General features: G+C 46.7%; 1 protein-coding gene across 1 annotated transcript; it reads right to left on the minus strand.

The window, feature by feature from the left end:
* Window positions 1-13,649: 13,649 nt before the first annotated feature.
* SLC18A3 (solute carrier family 18 member A3) lies at window positions 13,650-15,368 on the minus strand. The gene has a single exon (XM_078603673.1). It carries the CDS (start codon window positions 15,366-15,368, stop codon window positions 13,650-13,652), a length of 1,719 nt encoding a protein of 572 aa, XP_078459799.1.
* Window positions 15,369-16,354: the final 986 nt, after the last annotated feature.

Raw genomic sequence — 16,354 nt, forward strand, 5'->3', positions numbered from 1 at the left:
TGCGTATTTAATGTGGCGCTGCCCTCTGATGTTGTAGGATAATTATTTTTTTTATAACAAAAAAGTCTATTTAATTAAGTAGAACGTGTTGTCTATATTTATTTAAAGTTGCGCATTTTGATGCGACGTCACATTTCTCAACCCCCCCCCCTCGTCACACATCGTCACAAATGTTTGATCCCCCCAGCTACGTGACGTAATTTATGGTCGGCCCCAAACACACCGGTGGGCTAAAGAAGTAACTTATTAGCGTTTTGTTAACGTGACACATTTTTTTACTGATTGGTAGTTTCGGGTGGTGGAGGGTTGCGACACATTTATGATAACGCGATCTAACCCAACTAACAACCTTTATTATGAGTGCTGACTCAACAACTTTGACACGTGGATCAGAAGCATGGACACAACGCTGAAAAGAAGCACAAAATTGAGTGCAGGGCTGCATGCTTGGGATGACGATGGCAGACAGAGGAGCACGTGGATCAAGGAACGAACGCAACTCAACGTTGGGCCCCTTTTAGGAAATGTGTTGAAATGAAACTCATCGCGCTGCCGTGCCCCTGAGCATATTTACACTGCCCAAAGCTTAGTATAGCGTGCACATTTAGATACGTATTGTGCGTATTAAACTGCATGGTGTTATGCATAATAGATATATTTAGATTGTTCCATTAGCGTGCACAATTATATTATTGCGTGCTCATTTCTAGAACGTGGTGTGGGTTTGTTTTGTCATGGAAATAAAACATACTGTAGTAATGATAACGTATGCCTAATTAGGAGCATTCGCAAGAAATGTTCATGTAATCGTATAATAAATACAATTATAATTGAACAAAAATGCGTAATTTATCCAGGAATGCCCCGATCGAGCACGAACATATTTTCAGGAGGGTCTTATATGGCGATTTTAGTCAATTCCTTGGAAGGAAATCACCGTTCTCGAGAGAAAACACAAATGCGAGCACGTGAAGAACCACGGACTCAAGACTCAACAGGTTTAAAAAAAATCACGTAACTCATTACTAATACAGGGGAATAAATGCAGCGAAAAGTGCAGGTGTGTGTGTTACCATGTGTGTGTGTGCTATGTTTCGTTCATAGTTTAGGCTGGCCTGTCTACGATCCATCCTGGGTTTAACCAGGCTGGATTGTGTGAGGAGCTCACAAATCTTTGAAAGATCTGGGCAAAGTCCCATCGGTGAGCTCCTCCGGCAGACAAGGCTGCGTTGGCTGGGTCATGTAGCCCGCATGCCCAGCCACCGCATGCCTAAACAGCTTTTGTTCGGCCGGATCGAGGGGGCTAAACGGGCGCGGCACGGGCTAGAGAAGAGATGGAGTGATGTGGTACAGGAGGACGTGGAGCTGAGTGGACTTGCCGATGACTGGTACCAGCGGTGTCAAGATCGGCCTCTGTGGAGGAGGCTCGTGAAGGACGCTACTGGGCAGTTGGAGGCGGTCGCCCTCCAACAACAACGGAGGGCGGAGGAGTGACGCTCACAACAACGAGCGGAGCGCCGGGTGACTAAAGCACAGCAAGTTGACACAGTCGGGGGCACAGGTGGTGCATCAGCCAGTCATCTCGGTCATCTCGGTCAGTCGACCCGTGGTACCTGCTGGGTCTGTCCCGTGACCTCCTGCCAGCGGGCGTTCGACACTTCACGTGGCCTCAAGGTGCACTTAGCCTGGCACAAGCGTCGTGGTGACGTCACCGCCACTTAGTGGCGAATGGCGGTTGTTGTTGTTGTGTGTGTGTTACCAGGTGTGTGTGTTAGCAGGTGTCTGTGTGTGTGGGAGCGATAGTGTAGCGGTTACGACGCTGCGCTACTGAGCCTGGCAACACGGGTTCTATTCCCGTTTACTGCCAATACCGGTGACGATCATCTGAACCGGTCCTGGGCCTCCCCTAGGTCGACTCAGCCTCAACTGAGTACCTGGTGCAGTGGTGTGTAAACATCGCCACTGGGGAGACAAAGGCGGTCGGGCGTGGTGCTGGCCCACCCACCCCTTCGTGTGCCGTGTCGGTCTTCATAGGCGCTCGCTAACAGCACTTTACCCAGCAGTCTGTGCAGACTATACGTGGGGGTTTTTGTCTTTGTTACCAGTGGATACTCGACATGTGCTGTACGGTGGTTGTGATGTTACTTCCCTCTTCGATAAATTATATCACGATGGGAGGGATGGGAGGGATGGGAGGGATGGGAGGGATGGGGGGGGTCGCGATTCGTTTCGAGAATTCATTTTTTCTTTTAATGATAGTGGTGTACACGAACGAATTGCACACAAAATTTACACGGGTGCCAAAACTCATAACATCTGTAACCACGATTTAAAGTCACGGAGAAGGGAAATAATAAAAATGATGATGATTGCTTGTGTTGCAATCGAAACGTCGTGAGAATTTTATTGTTTTATTTTTTATCGTATTATTTCCCTTTTCCGTGACTTTACCGAAATAACCAAGAATGTGAATATCTGCAAGCACATCGCAAGCATCTATTTTAACCGGTGGATAGATTCATTGGCTACACCACGAACAATAACACATGTCGGGTTTTCTGTACTTATCCATATGTAATGCGGGCGTAAACGACCTCCCGGAAGTGACGTCATGGGGGGAGGAGTTACGTCACGTGGGGGAGAGGGTAAGGATCTATAAGGGGGGTAACCGGAAGCAGTCGGGAGTGATCGGAGACTGGGAAAGTGTGAGGCCACGCAGGGCGAAGGGTGAGGAGAGAGTGGCAAGATCGCCACACACCCGAGCCACGAGGATCGGCACCGTCGGCCAACGGTGACCGACCCCCGGGCAGCAGGAGCAGCGAGGAGGCTGCAGAGAGCAGCGGGTCTGCAAGGGAGGAGTCGGGCAGCAGGGGTCTGCACGACGAGACAGCAGCGGGTCTGCTAGGAGGGAGTTGGGCTACGTGAGCGTCGGCAGCCTGGGGCTGCAGAGCAGAGAGTATAGGGGAGTGCCGTGAGGGAAAAGAGATCGAACCCAAATAAAGGACACAGGACAGAGAGAAGCGTCCGAGTCTTTTATTACACATATTCGGCGGTCCTCAGCTTTATACATTTTCGGAGCCCGTCACAATCATCCAACCCCTAAGGCCACGTCCGATGTCATCCGTGGCTGGGAATTAATCGTGGGTCCATTGTCAATGGTGCAGTGATCGGACCACTGCGTCGCTATTCCCTGCGCACATCGCTTTTAAATATTTAACCGAAAAAAATCCCCCCAAAGATGAGGAACGTCTCTTGTTCCTCTTGGGATGAAAACACATTTATCTATGCGCGCACAACTGCACACGCGCGCGCAAATATACGCATGCTATTTTTACGTAAATATTTTTTTGCATTGTGTACCCTTTATGCCTTGTACAGCTTTGTAGAAGTTGTATTGTTGTTTGGACAGTTGATAAAAAAAGAATGGATTGTAATTATAAAGCTCGTGCACTCATGTGTACACAGAAAAGCACGCACGTACACAGACATGAACGCACATTAATGCGCTCACAAAAAACGTGTACACACATTACAAAAAGCCCTGCAATAGCCGTTTAGACTGTTGTTAGTGAGCATCTATTAAGGCCGGAACTGTGCAGGAAGGGGGTGGTATGGCCCCCACTACGCTTGGCTGCCTTTGTCTCCCCTTTGGTTATATTTGCACACCACATCAGGAGCTTTTTTAAGGCTTAGTCGATCTAGTGGAGGCCCAGTGCTGGTTCACGTAATTGGCAGTGATGTCAGCTGTGGTCGGGACTCAAACATAGGTCGTCGGCTTCGTAGCGCAGTGCACAACAGAGACAAAGTTCCCCCGTATAGCCTTAACAGACTGTTGGGACAAGTGCTGTTCGCGAGCACCTATGAAGGACGGAACGGCACACGAGGGGGTGGGTGGCCAGCACAACGCCCGGTCGCCTTTGTCTCCCCAGTGACAATGCTTACACATATGGGTACACACGCACACACATACACAAGTGCGTGCAAGAGATGCATGGCCATCAGTAGTATTACTCTATCCATCACTCGCCTTCCCGCCCTCCCGTGTGTGCTGGCCTTGATGGCTGTCTGCGTCGATTTTTAATTAGAAATCGCCTGCACTGAGCCATTAGGAGATTAAACACGCGGCGAAGCCATGATACGATCCATCACGGCCTCCTGAGCACACCCGGGAGCCTCTTCCCACACCGATGCATCATTGTCCCCACAATGATGATACCGTTACCTCTAAACCGTCATAAGTAATTCGTCTCTGATTACTGATTACTCCCTGGTTTGAGATGTGATTGTATTTAATCCCATTTTTTTTCTCTCTCTCAAAATAATGTCATCTAATTGCCTTGAAGGAAATGTGTCCACCGTAAGAATGTGGAATTTCAATCACTTGGCCCAACGTTGGCCCAATGCTGGCCTCACGTTCCATGTTCCCTGGGTTGGCACTCACTCTTTGGAGTGGGAAATGCTTTCACTGTGATTGTATGGCATGCGTAGCGTTGTGTGTAAAGTAAGTCACTCACGATTAGAAGGTCATCAATTGATGACCTTCTGATGTTTTGGGTGAACTTTGCTTTTCATTCCTCAAGTGGCACTCATGTTAATCGTCCTCAAGGGTCAATCGTGGAAAGTCAAGAATGTTTTTTGTCATTTGGAGAGAAAAGAGGACCTGTCGGAAGAATTGGGAATTTAAGCCGCTGAGTTAAGGCCTCTTGTGGAAATGAGTGCTGCCCCATTATTCATTTGAGTCGAGAGATGCTTTGACTTTTTTGGACCGGAATTATTGAAAAATAAATAACAACCTAACAATCATTGAGATGATTTATGAGAATATCTAAAATTGTATTATTTAATTATAATTAACTTGCCTTTTGCCCGTCCAAGGACGGGTGTATTGCAGTAAATTTGAAACAAGCGAAAAGCAGACCACGACGTGATATTCATTGCATCAATTCGTGTGCAATTTGTAAGGGCGCGGTGACACAGACTTATTTAATTTAAAGGTTATAATCCCTTGTTCATCATGACGTTCTTTTTACTTCCGTGTCTCAACAGCGTTACAGAGATCGCGTGACATGAGGGTTCTGCCTTTGTAGTGAGGGTTGGAAGTTGACGCTGTGGAGGGGGGAGGAGGCGCTTCGCCACTCCCCCCCCCCCATGTGGAGTGATTATTATTAATGGGGGGGGGGGGGTGTCCATTTGGAAGACGTCACCTCTTCATGACTATTAATGTGGGGGGCTGTTCGATGTTGAGTGACGTCACCCGCTCATTAATATTAATGAGGGGGGGTCCATGTAGAGGACGTCACCTGTTCATGAGTATTAATGAGGGGGGCTGGCCGACGTGGAGTGACGTTACGCATGGGACACACAGACATTCTTGGCTCATTATAGGAGTAAATGGCATTTTTGTTGGCTCAGTTTTAAAAACTAAATGACACGTTTAATAATAAAAGTTGAATGGAAATGTATACCAAGAACCGATAACTTGTATAAAGTTAACTGATAACATTTCAGGATGCATTCTAACATATATATATATATATCTGGTTGTACAATAACACATTTTCAATCTCAGGGTAGAATCACATTTGTAATTTTTTATCTTTACTCCAGTGTTTTTATTTATCCAGCAGGGTCCCACTGGGATATTGACCAACTTTTCAGTGCGTTTTTTAACTGCAAACAATATTTGTAAAGTGATTGTCCTCTGATTACCGATTTCCTGAAAATAACAGCACTCTGCTATGATGTTTGGCTTTGTGTCACAATCCACTGCATATGAATATGCTGCCGCTATTTTCCATTAGCCAAATATTCCATCTTCATAATTTCCCCATTTGTAATACATGTTTTCATTATCTATAATTTACTTCAACTCCACGTACAATAATAATTATTCATTATAAGCCAGAACCTGGTAATGGTTATGAGATTGTAACCTAAAATTGAGTAATACAACAGCATCACCAATACATACCTTAGTTAATCTGATGAAAAGAAAATGTTACATTGAGTCCCTTAGACTCTAATTTACTAATTGCCATGACCATGCAATTCCGCGTATGATTTATTTGTGTTGGCCTATAGCTACCTCTAAAGCCATTTCATAACCCTGTATTAGATTGTTCCACCTAATCTGCTAATGGACTTCAGATTTGATTCGAGAGGTCAACATCTTTGAATCTGTTTCGGAAACCAATTAAAAATTTCACGATTTTATTTTTTTTAGCAAATCCCACCCATTATATTTATGACCAAGAATGAACCCCACGTGGCCGTTTGGAACGCTATTCCTTCCGATATTCGGAAGCCACTGAAGCTATGCACTCTCAAATCAATATTGAAAACTCATTTATTGAAAACAGTTTTTTGTGTTTAATTTGTTGTCCTTCCCCCGCACTTCCGATTAGCACGGTTAGCTACATATGGTGCGACCTAAGTTCAACATACATGGCCTGGTTCATAGCGCAGCACATTTGTTAAACGTCACCACTGCATCATTCTCCACCACGGATGAAGCACGCCAATGGAAGTGCCAGCTGTTACAGCTCAACGCGACAAAGCTCACACCAACGCAGCGGGTAATTGCTCTTTGAAATGAATTTATTAGGTTCTGGATATGATATTGTATATATATATACACACAATCATAGTATGTTACATGAACTTGCACAACATTTCCTTTATATACAATCGAAGACCCCCCCCCCCACCCCATTTAGCCTTATAGACTGTGGGGGCGAGTGCTGACAGCGAGCACATACTAAGGTCAACACGGCACGTGAAGGGGGGCAGTAAGACCAGTACCACACCTGGCCTCCTTTGTCTCCCTAGTGCTCTGATGTTGACCTCGCTGTACTAAGTACTAATTTTAGGCTGAGTCAACCACGAGGAGGCCTGGGTCAGGTTCAGATTCTAATTGCCACGGGCGGTATACCATGACAGGGAATCAAACCCTCGATGCCGGATCCATAATCACGACGCAGCGTTGCCAACAACCACGCTGCTTCTCCCAATATCATGATACAACATGTGCACGCCCTCGTCATACACATGTACACTTATCGTGAAATGAAACAGGTGCTGCTTCAGCAATTATATAATAGATTTTGCATAAGGCAAAGTAAAAATAATGTATTTTTTTTCTGTAGCTGAGAAGAAACGGAAACTTGAACATTTAAGATAGCTGTGTAATCTAGATTTGAAGTTTAGGGAAAGAGTCTTTTAAGTATAACAGGTGTAGGCAGAGTTAAAATGTATATATAAATAACGAACAATTCTGGGTTATGACTGATAGGGGTGAACAGTTGGAGTCCAGCATCTTCTCAACACAACAACCACCGCCACTGTTAATTGCTCAATCGTGTAGTGGCGCTACTCATTTTACACCCCCCAAAAAATGCACGATGATGATCGTGACAATGCTGAATGAAACACACGACAGCATATAACACTGCCTAAAATATTGCCAAACTACTGGCCATATATTAACAACAAAAAACAACTCTTGACACTTAGAAGAATATGTTTTAACTTGTGATAAAAACTGGTCATACATCCATGTTTTCTATTCGTCTCAGCAAGAGAAACTATATATATATCAGTTTTATGTTAACTGAATCAAATTGCTCTATGCATACTTATGATACTCCTATATGGCATGGGTGGACATCGGATAAGTAGTGTCAGTGGGCTGCTATTGAGGTCAATAACACAGCTGTCACATTTGACACGTAGGCTTTCGCAACCAACATTACGGTTCATAATGGATTCTTGGGTCAGATCGCATAAGTAAAATGCGTGTCGTGCACCCTCCTCCACCCGACACAGCCAATTAATATGAAGTCACGTGAACAAAACGTGCCAGGTAATTACTACTTCAGCACATCGGTGTGTTGTAGAGCAATCCACAAGCATGTTTTTACAAATTGGGGGCAGACGTTCCACTGGTAGTTACAACCAGCATCATCAGGCAGTTGACAGAGTTATGAAAATATCCTCCAGTCTTGGGCCTTAAATAGGACAGAACATGTACAATTTGGTAGTTTGTATCTACCAGATTTCTCTCCATCAGAAGCAGTAATGCATAGCCATGTTTGCTCACGTGACGTCTTTATTGTATCGCCTGTCTTGGGTAGACGAGGCTACATGATGCGTATTTTACTTTTCGTGATCTGACCAAAAAATACATTTCGAAGCGATCGGGTGTCGTCTCAGTACCGCTCTGGACACAGGTACGTGTTTGTGAGTCGACCGAGGATTGATTCATTGTCTTTTCTGGGTTCAAATGCAAAAAGCAGAGTCCAGGCCTGGTTCAGATGCTAATTGGCAATGATGTGCATGGCCACAAGTTGCAATGCTCCAAACACATTTTGAGAATGACACGTAATAAGTTCATACAGGCCCAATGTAATGTATCATTAAACATTGTCTTCCCTCACTTATCTTCGTGAATTATTAATGCCTGTTCCAAGAGAATTTTGCCTAGCCTCAGGCAATGGTTGTTGAGAATCTGTGGCCCAAGTCTCACGTGTAGATTTGCATTGCGTCACAACACCGAAGTTCTCGGAGAGATCCCACAAGTTGCAAAACGGAAGAACCCTGAAATGCTGCAGACGTAGTGCAGACCTACTGGCTGTACTGTCTGCTACTGGCATTTTGTTACCTTGCAGGTAGGTCTCTGATGCAATGGCTCAATCTCTTAATGATCCGCCAAGCACATTTTCCGATCGACTGAAATTACAGGCGTGTGCCACTCCATAACGTTAATTGAAAATTAGCGAACTGAAACTGGACTAACATTTGTTTGGACATATTAGCGTTCTAATAATCAAAACGTTGCGACTGCCCCTTCACACTGCGTGTATCTTTTTAAATATATAAGCAGTCTTAATAAAAAAAAGTATTTGCAATTAAATATAATTTGTATATTTTAGAGGGATAAACAGTGATAGTAATTGCATCAATCAGATATTAAGAGGTCAGTGTAATATGCCCAATTGAATTGGCCTTAGTTTTACAATGAAATGGGGTTGTATCTTTCAAGCAATACCCTTTAACATCTGCACACAATTAGCCTCGTTTTCCAGGGTAAACTGATACCAATTTGCATACTTAAATTATATAACTCTTTATGTGATCAAAACGAGAGCCCATGGGGACAATTGACGTTCTTCGTGGAAGTAAAGCTGACCTATTAAAAACGTAGTCTCCCTCGTATCACTGATAATAATGGAAACAGCATGTCGCTTAGCGGAATGTTTCGTGGCAAATTACGAACATTTACAAACCACAGCTCCTCTTTGGATATGTTTACATTTTATGGCATAATATATACTGTATACTATACACAGACATGAAGCGTTTTTTTTAGCTGCTTCAGCAAATTAAAAGTTTGAAAAGGAATGTAGTGGATTACTAAATGGGGAAAAAAAAACATTTAATCTACTGGCCTGTAGGTTTTCCATTTCAGTGAATCCAAGAAGGATGAATATTTCCCGCACCTCCGATTAGCGCAGTGCCAAAGTTTACCATACATGCAAACCAAAACGGAGGTGGTTCATCTTCACTGAATCTCTTCACCAGGGTTTTTGCCAAATTCATGATCTACACTTTGCTTTTCAACATCTGTTTTTATCTTCCAGCGATTAATGAAAATATTTGATGCTTTTAATTTGTGGTTGTGTGCATATCACACCCTCTCTCCTTGATATTTTATATTTATACATCACATTTTACAACAGTTTTTAAAGCACTTACAAATGCTTGCAGCAGACGTATACCATCTTTACACAAGCTTTGGAAGAGCCATGCCTTGCCGAAGACAGAGAGTATTATATATGTATAATAGCCCAAAGAGATATTATGATAAAAGCCAAAACGTTATTACAGTACAGCTCCTCTTACTCGTGGTGAAACGGGGACCAGGGTCGCAGGTCCACTGGGTTATCTGTGAATTTACGCCTTTTATCCATGATAAAAAAATATGTGCGGAAGATAACAGGAATAGGGCATTGGGTATAATAGCAGGTTTCCCCGGGACCCGACACATTCTGTGGGTAATAGGAACCACAAGTAACAGACTCATGGACAAGAAGAAGTTCTACGGTGTCCTGAAACCTTCAGCTTTGGACACTGGAAATGTCACCGACTTCCTGGTCTGTGTTCACCAACAGTTTGAATTGCGAAGCAGCCAATTAAGTGGAACAAGACCCAAGATGGAATGCAGCAGCGGCTTTTGGCTGGCCATCCGACAAAGACGTTTCACTGCATCGCGCGCTTTCGGATGTGCTTCTGCAGCCGTCTGGAACGCTCTTCCTTCCGATATTAGGAAGCCACCAGAGCTATGCGTTTTTAAATCAAGATTGAAAACAAATTTTTTTAAGACTGCTTTTCGTGTTTAGTTTGTTGTCCTCCCCCCGCACCTCTGATGAGCACGGTTGGCCACGTACGGTGCGAGAAAAGTTCAACATACATAAAGGTTAGGGTTGCAAGCAAAACACGTAATGAAAAAAATAATAATAAAAAAGAATAAAAAGTTATTGTTACACAGAACTTGATACCATTTGTCTATACATACAATATAGATGCAACAGAACGATGTTTGGAGTCACTCCAAAAGATCCTATCTAACCCAACATGAGATGGTGTTCCTCCGTGCTCTGTAAAGAGTGCTTCTCCACGTGTCAATCATGCTGCTATTTGCGTCGATAAAACATCCTTCTCAGCTAGGGCCAGGCCGAGTACCGTAACTAAAACACATCAAACGTGATGGATGATTTTGCTTATTAGCAGGCACAAAATTTAAATTGTGCCCAATTTTAATCAGATAGCCCTAATTAATTGACATATTTGCCCAGGTGATGATTTAATTGGCTCCTTTAGGTGGTGGAGTGTTAAAGTTAAACATTTGTAATTATACCTACACCGTCGCACCCAAAATTAACTCATTTTGAATCATATATGTAGAGACAGCCTACGTATACAATTAAGATAACTATCGCTTAATAGAAAAATAATCAAACTTGATTTGAAGCTTTCGTGACAGCAGGAATAACTCTTTGGTTCTTTCGGTAAATTATTATTTAATTTATTTTCTTTCTACGTGACTTTACCGAAAGAACCAAAGAGAAAAAGAATCCTAGATAATTTTACAATGCAGTTTACATTAAATAAAGAGATCACATTAATGACGATGGGTTTTAATGTGTAAGTTGCATATTTCTCAAGATTAACGTTTTCTAATCGCAAGATAATGACTGGTCAATGTGCAATCCTCGTAATGTGAATGAGTATTTGTGTTGTCTTGCGATGACTTGTGTTTAATTTTTTAGCATTAGCTCAGTGGGCTTTCTCCTGAAGGGTGATATAATAAAGGGTGAGAACCCCTTGATTTTATAACCTGTATCAAATGAACTAAACTAAGTGTAACAGCAAACATTAAACGGGGAAGTATTGCTGTGCTTCTCGGAACATGATCGGGCAACTCATGTAATTGACCCAGCTCCAAAACCTGCAATCATGTGCCATCGCATAATAGACTCTAGATTAATTGCATTCATTAACAGGGAATGGCCACGTTGTTCTGGGCAACTGGGTGCATGCACCATTGTCAATATCACAAATCCTGACTCATGAATTGGCTGCGAATAACGGGGGGGGGGGGGGGGGGGAGGAGGGGTGTGAGAGCTGGAGGGGTGGGGGAACTGGAGTGGTCAGTGCCATCGCGTGGCTGGCATTTGGCCCTGATGCAAGGAATGAAATGGGCCCCCTGTTCAATTTCCCTCTTTGTTGCCCGGTTCCTGGACCCCGATGCAGTTGCACCATCTGCACACTGGAAAGTTACACAAACCCCACTGTTTTTGGGGAGATGGATGAGAATGCAGCAATGATGCATTTCCATGACTAAACGAAACGATATCTTTATTTTATTTTACAGGCCTACTGAGCTACATTGCTCTTTTTCAGAAGCGACCTGACTATGACAGTTGAAAGCTGAACAAAGTGGCTTATCATGTGGAAATTTATAGCAGCCAAATACTCTCAATGTGAAGGGAAAAACCGGAGGACCCGGAAAAATATCCACGCGACCACGGGGAGAACATGCAAACTCCAAATTTACAGGCGTCAGTCGGGATCGAACCCACGACCTTCTGTATTACCAGGTGAGCTAGTTAGCATCTCCTAGCCACCGTGGCGACTAAGTTGTCATGGGGTCAGATCTGTGCCAGGCTGGAGCAGCCTAGTGCCCACTTATTTTCACAAGTTGGTAAGCAATGCCCATGACATCTTGACAGGCCGGCCCCAGGCAACAGGACTGTTCTAAGAAACGGTCACAATGGAACGAGTCAATCAGACCTGTCACGCACGGCGGAAGCACAGATTATGTTTTATTTTCACGCAATTTGAGGATGGCTACTTTTTGACATTCAAGAATAATTTCTTGTTGGTCTATTTCCCCCCCCCCCATCTCATTCGTATGGTAACTCATTTACAAATAATTCGCTTCAATAAGTGATACATTGGATGGACTTATTCTGAGCCCAACGTGTCCATTTTAGTTGATGCATCATGACGTACATCGTACGTAGTCATTCCCTTCCCCTTCTCTTCACCTCTCCTCATCCCTGTCTATAATCTCACGCCACCACTTGCCAATCTCACACCAACCATTAGTCACTCATGTTTGCGATCTGCAAATTGTGATTTTTGTGTCAACTATGTTGGTTTATCGACAGGACAAGTAAAATTAAAATTTACGTTAAAAAAAACAATCGCAAACCCTCTTATATTAAAATGTGTAAAAAAAAATAGCATCACGTTTGCATACTTTGCAAATTATCATCTTCTCCCACCGTAGCCTGGATTTCTACCGAGTGTAGATGCATCCCCCCTGGCTCAGACTCTTGTGGGTCATCAGGGGTAAGTGGGCGAGGGTGCAGATATATCAGGACGGGCGAAACAAAACTGAACTAAAGAAACAAGCCTCAGCCTCACCTCGATCCAATTTTACCACGATCGTGACTGGTGGTGGCAACGTGGAGTCAAGGGATGACCATGTAAGACGGGCCTGTAGCCATGGGTTAGACCCCAGGCGACGTTGAATAGAGTATAGTGCCCCAACTAAATATACCAGATTGAAGAGGGTCACAGTGCTGGTCAGAATATGTTGGCGTCCTGCGTAAGTAGAGCACTCACCTGCACTATTTTAGCCAGCTACGGGGCTGGTGCAAGGAGTGGGGGTAAAGGAAGCGTGTGTACAGACACGGGTATAGCGTGGGGCATAGGCTTGGGTGGGTTTCGGCATGCGTTCCAGTATATCAGTCCACCGCACATCTACATTTTAAAACCGCTTTAAAGAAATTAGTATGGACGATTTTGAAATTATGGGGTCAATTTCCCAAGAGGGCCTGTTTAATAAAGGGCACAGTTACTCGTCCCATGTTGGCACGCCCGTGGGCCAAAAAAACACGTCCTACGGTTGATATCGCGTGTGACTGAACGAAGCGCCGTGAAACCAAGAGTCCACCGCAATGCGACGTTTTGACTTTGATCACAACTGCCTCTGCTGCCTGTTAGTATTATTCTTATTCTCGTTTGTCATCTTCCACCATCCCCCCCAAGGGCCTCGTCTCGGTGCTGAACTTCGCCGCTCGCTAAGGGCTCCTCTTGGTGGCCACACCGAAACCAAAAGAGTCGTCGTTTTCGGGCCACGCCTGGTACGGGGAGGGCAGCGTGCGCGTTTGCGCTTGTCCGGTCAGGTGGACCTCGGTGTCCACCAGGCGACGGGGTGGGGACAGCCCCTCGCCTCCTTCCGGCTGTCTCGCCTGCTGCTGCTGCTCCTCCATGGCAAAGCTGTCGTAAGCCTCCTTGCACGAGTCCTCGGGCAGCAGCGCCCGGCGCTCGGTGAAGGAGGCGGACGGGCGCAGCGCGCACACGTGGCGCAGCAGCAGGAGCATCGGCGCGTAGAGGACATTGGTGAGACCCATGCCCAGGCTGAGCTGCACGAAGCCCATGGTGTGGACGATCTGCCCGGCCACGATGGGGCCCATGGCGTAGGCGAGCGAGTAGGAGATGTCCGCGATGGCGTACACGCTGCCGTACACGGACGCGTAGCGCACGTCGACGAGGAAGGCGAGGAGGGGCAGCAGCGCCGTGTCGACGAGCGCGATGCCGAAGCAGATGCCGCAGAGCGGGGCGATGAGCTCCTCGAAGGTCCGGCACGCGGGCACCAGGCACGAGCTGGAGCCGATGATCACGAGCCCCAGGCCGCCGTAAAACCACTGCAGCTGCGGGTACTTGGCGGCCAGCTTCACCGTGATGTAGACGCCGAGCACGTGCGGGAAGAAGGCGGGCAGCCACGTCATGCCGCGCTGCCACTCGTTGGCGCCCATGGTCTTCTTCATCCACGACGCGATGGTGGGCTCCAGGAACGCCAGCGGGATGTTGGCCATGGTGAGCGCGCCCGCCACCACCACGATGTAGGGGTCCATCATGAGGCGGTAGATCGGCGTGCCCTGCGGCAGGTTCTCACGCGAGCGGCTCGAGAAGGGCTTCGCCACCACCATGAGCAGGAGGCCGTCGAAGAGCGACACGCAGGCGAGCACGATGAAGGGCACCCGCTTGCCCACGAACTCGTACAGGGTGCCGCCGAAGGGAGGTGCCACGAGACTGCCGAACGAGATGAAGGCGAGCGCGATGCCCAGCGCGCGGCTGCGCGCCGCCTCCTCCGTGAAGCGGTCCGCGATCATGGCGATGCCCGCCGTGTCGGCGAACGCGGACCCCAGGCCCTGCAGGGAGCGCGCCGCGAACAGCGTCGCGTAGCTGTCGCCGAAGGCGAACACGGCCGTGGAGAGGAAGATGATGGAGAGGCCGATGAGCAGCGGGAGGTCGTAGCCGACGCGGTCGATGAACGTGCCCGTCAGGGGGTTCACCAGCAGCTGCACGATGGCCTTGGAGGCGAAGAGGATACCGATGCGGATGTCCTCGTCGGCGTCGTCGTCGGCGACGTGCGCGGTGGCGGCCACGGTGGCGGCCAAGGCGGCCGCGGTGGTTGCCGTGCCACCGGTGAAGTTGTAGACACCGCCCTCGCCCTCCTCCTCGGAGTAGGCGGCGACGGCGGTCGTGACCTCGTGGCGGTGCTGGCTCCGATGGGCCCTCTGCTCCTGCGCAAGCGCCGCCCTCTCCGTGTCCCGGTGGATGGCCTCGACGTAGTCGGGGATGATGGGCACGATCACCATGTAGAGCATATTGTCGAGCAGCAGGGCCACGCACACGATGAAGAGCACGAGGCCGCGCTGTCGCCGAGGATCCTGCATCCCACCCATGCCCCGGTTCGCCGTGTCCCGGACCCACGTGGCCACTCGCCACGCCATGCCCTTGTCGCTTTAGAGCCCCTTTGGCAAGCTGCCTCGCTCGGTCGACGGCGCCTTCGCTCAAGAGTTACGATTGGAAGCGATGCCACGTCTTTGTACTTCTGTCGAAGTTATGGCGACTCAGTCCCGGTTTGGTGGAAATGTTGCGACCGCTTAAGGGACATCCGATTGCGACGTTTCGGTGTGTAGCCTCCAGAACTGCTAATTGCACTTGCACTCCCTAAATTGTATATTCTGTTTTAAAAGTTACTCTTTTAGAGGCTAGTGAAATAAATCACCTGGCAAAAGTGTATTCGCTTTTTCTTTTGTTCAAAGAAACATTGTCGAGAATGAAATAAGACTGTGCACAAGTTGATTTTGACGTAAGGCGGACATGAAGTTTGCGGAAATACTTTGCGCGCGCGCGTGTCTGTGTGCGGGTTTTTTTTTTTCCAGCCAGCCGACTTTATTTCGCCTTTGGTCTCTCTGTCTCTCGTCTCTCGTCTCGTCCACCCCGCAACGTGGAAGGGTGGGTGAGGGTGAGTGGGTGTCCCGCGAAGGCGGTGGGTATAGTCTCGCGACTGAAAAGGGGGAAGAGAGAAGAGAGGGGAGAGGAGGAGGAGGAAGAAGAGACAAGAGAGACCTTATTTGTTTGTCTACATTTTGCTCTCCCGCACAATCATAAACACACCATTACAATATTTAGCATTTACTTTATTGGGGATTTTTTGTTCGTAAAAAAAATCACCAATGATAATCCAATTCGGATAACTTGGCCATGAACGAAATTTCCATTCAGAACTCTCACAGTGAGCGTTAGAGTTATCACATTATGTCAGGGGACGGCCCCAGAAGATGAAATTACAGAACTACTTCTGAAGCCACTTCAGTGGGCCTCCAATCCAAATCTGGACGGTGTTCCTTTCATGCGTTGTAAAGGGTGACATTTCACCAAAAATTTGGATCCTCAGAAGAAGCCACATTTTGTAATTAAAACAAATGTAGGA

Source organism: Lampetra planeri, chromosome 20 (genome assembly GCF_965212315.1).
Source record: "Lampetra planeri chromosome 20, kcLamPlan1.2.h2, whole genome shotgun sequence".
Classification (NCBI taxonomy): Eukaryota; Metazoa; Chordata; class Hyperoartia; order Petromyzontiformes; family Petromyzontidae; genus Lampetra; species Lampetra planeri.

What these genes read in the sequence shown, in the direction of transcription:
- SLC18A3 (XM_078603673.1), bottom strand. Translation starts at nt 15,368, where the DNA reads ATGGCGTGGCGAGTGGCCACGTGGGTCCGGGACACGGCGAACCGGGGC.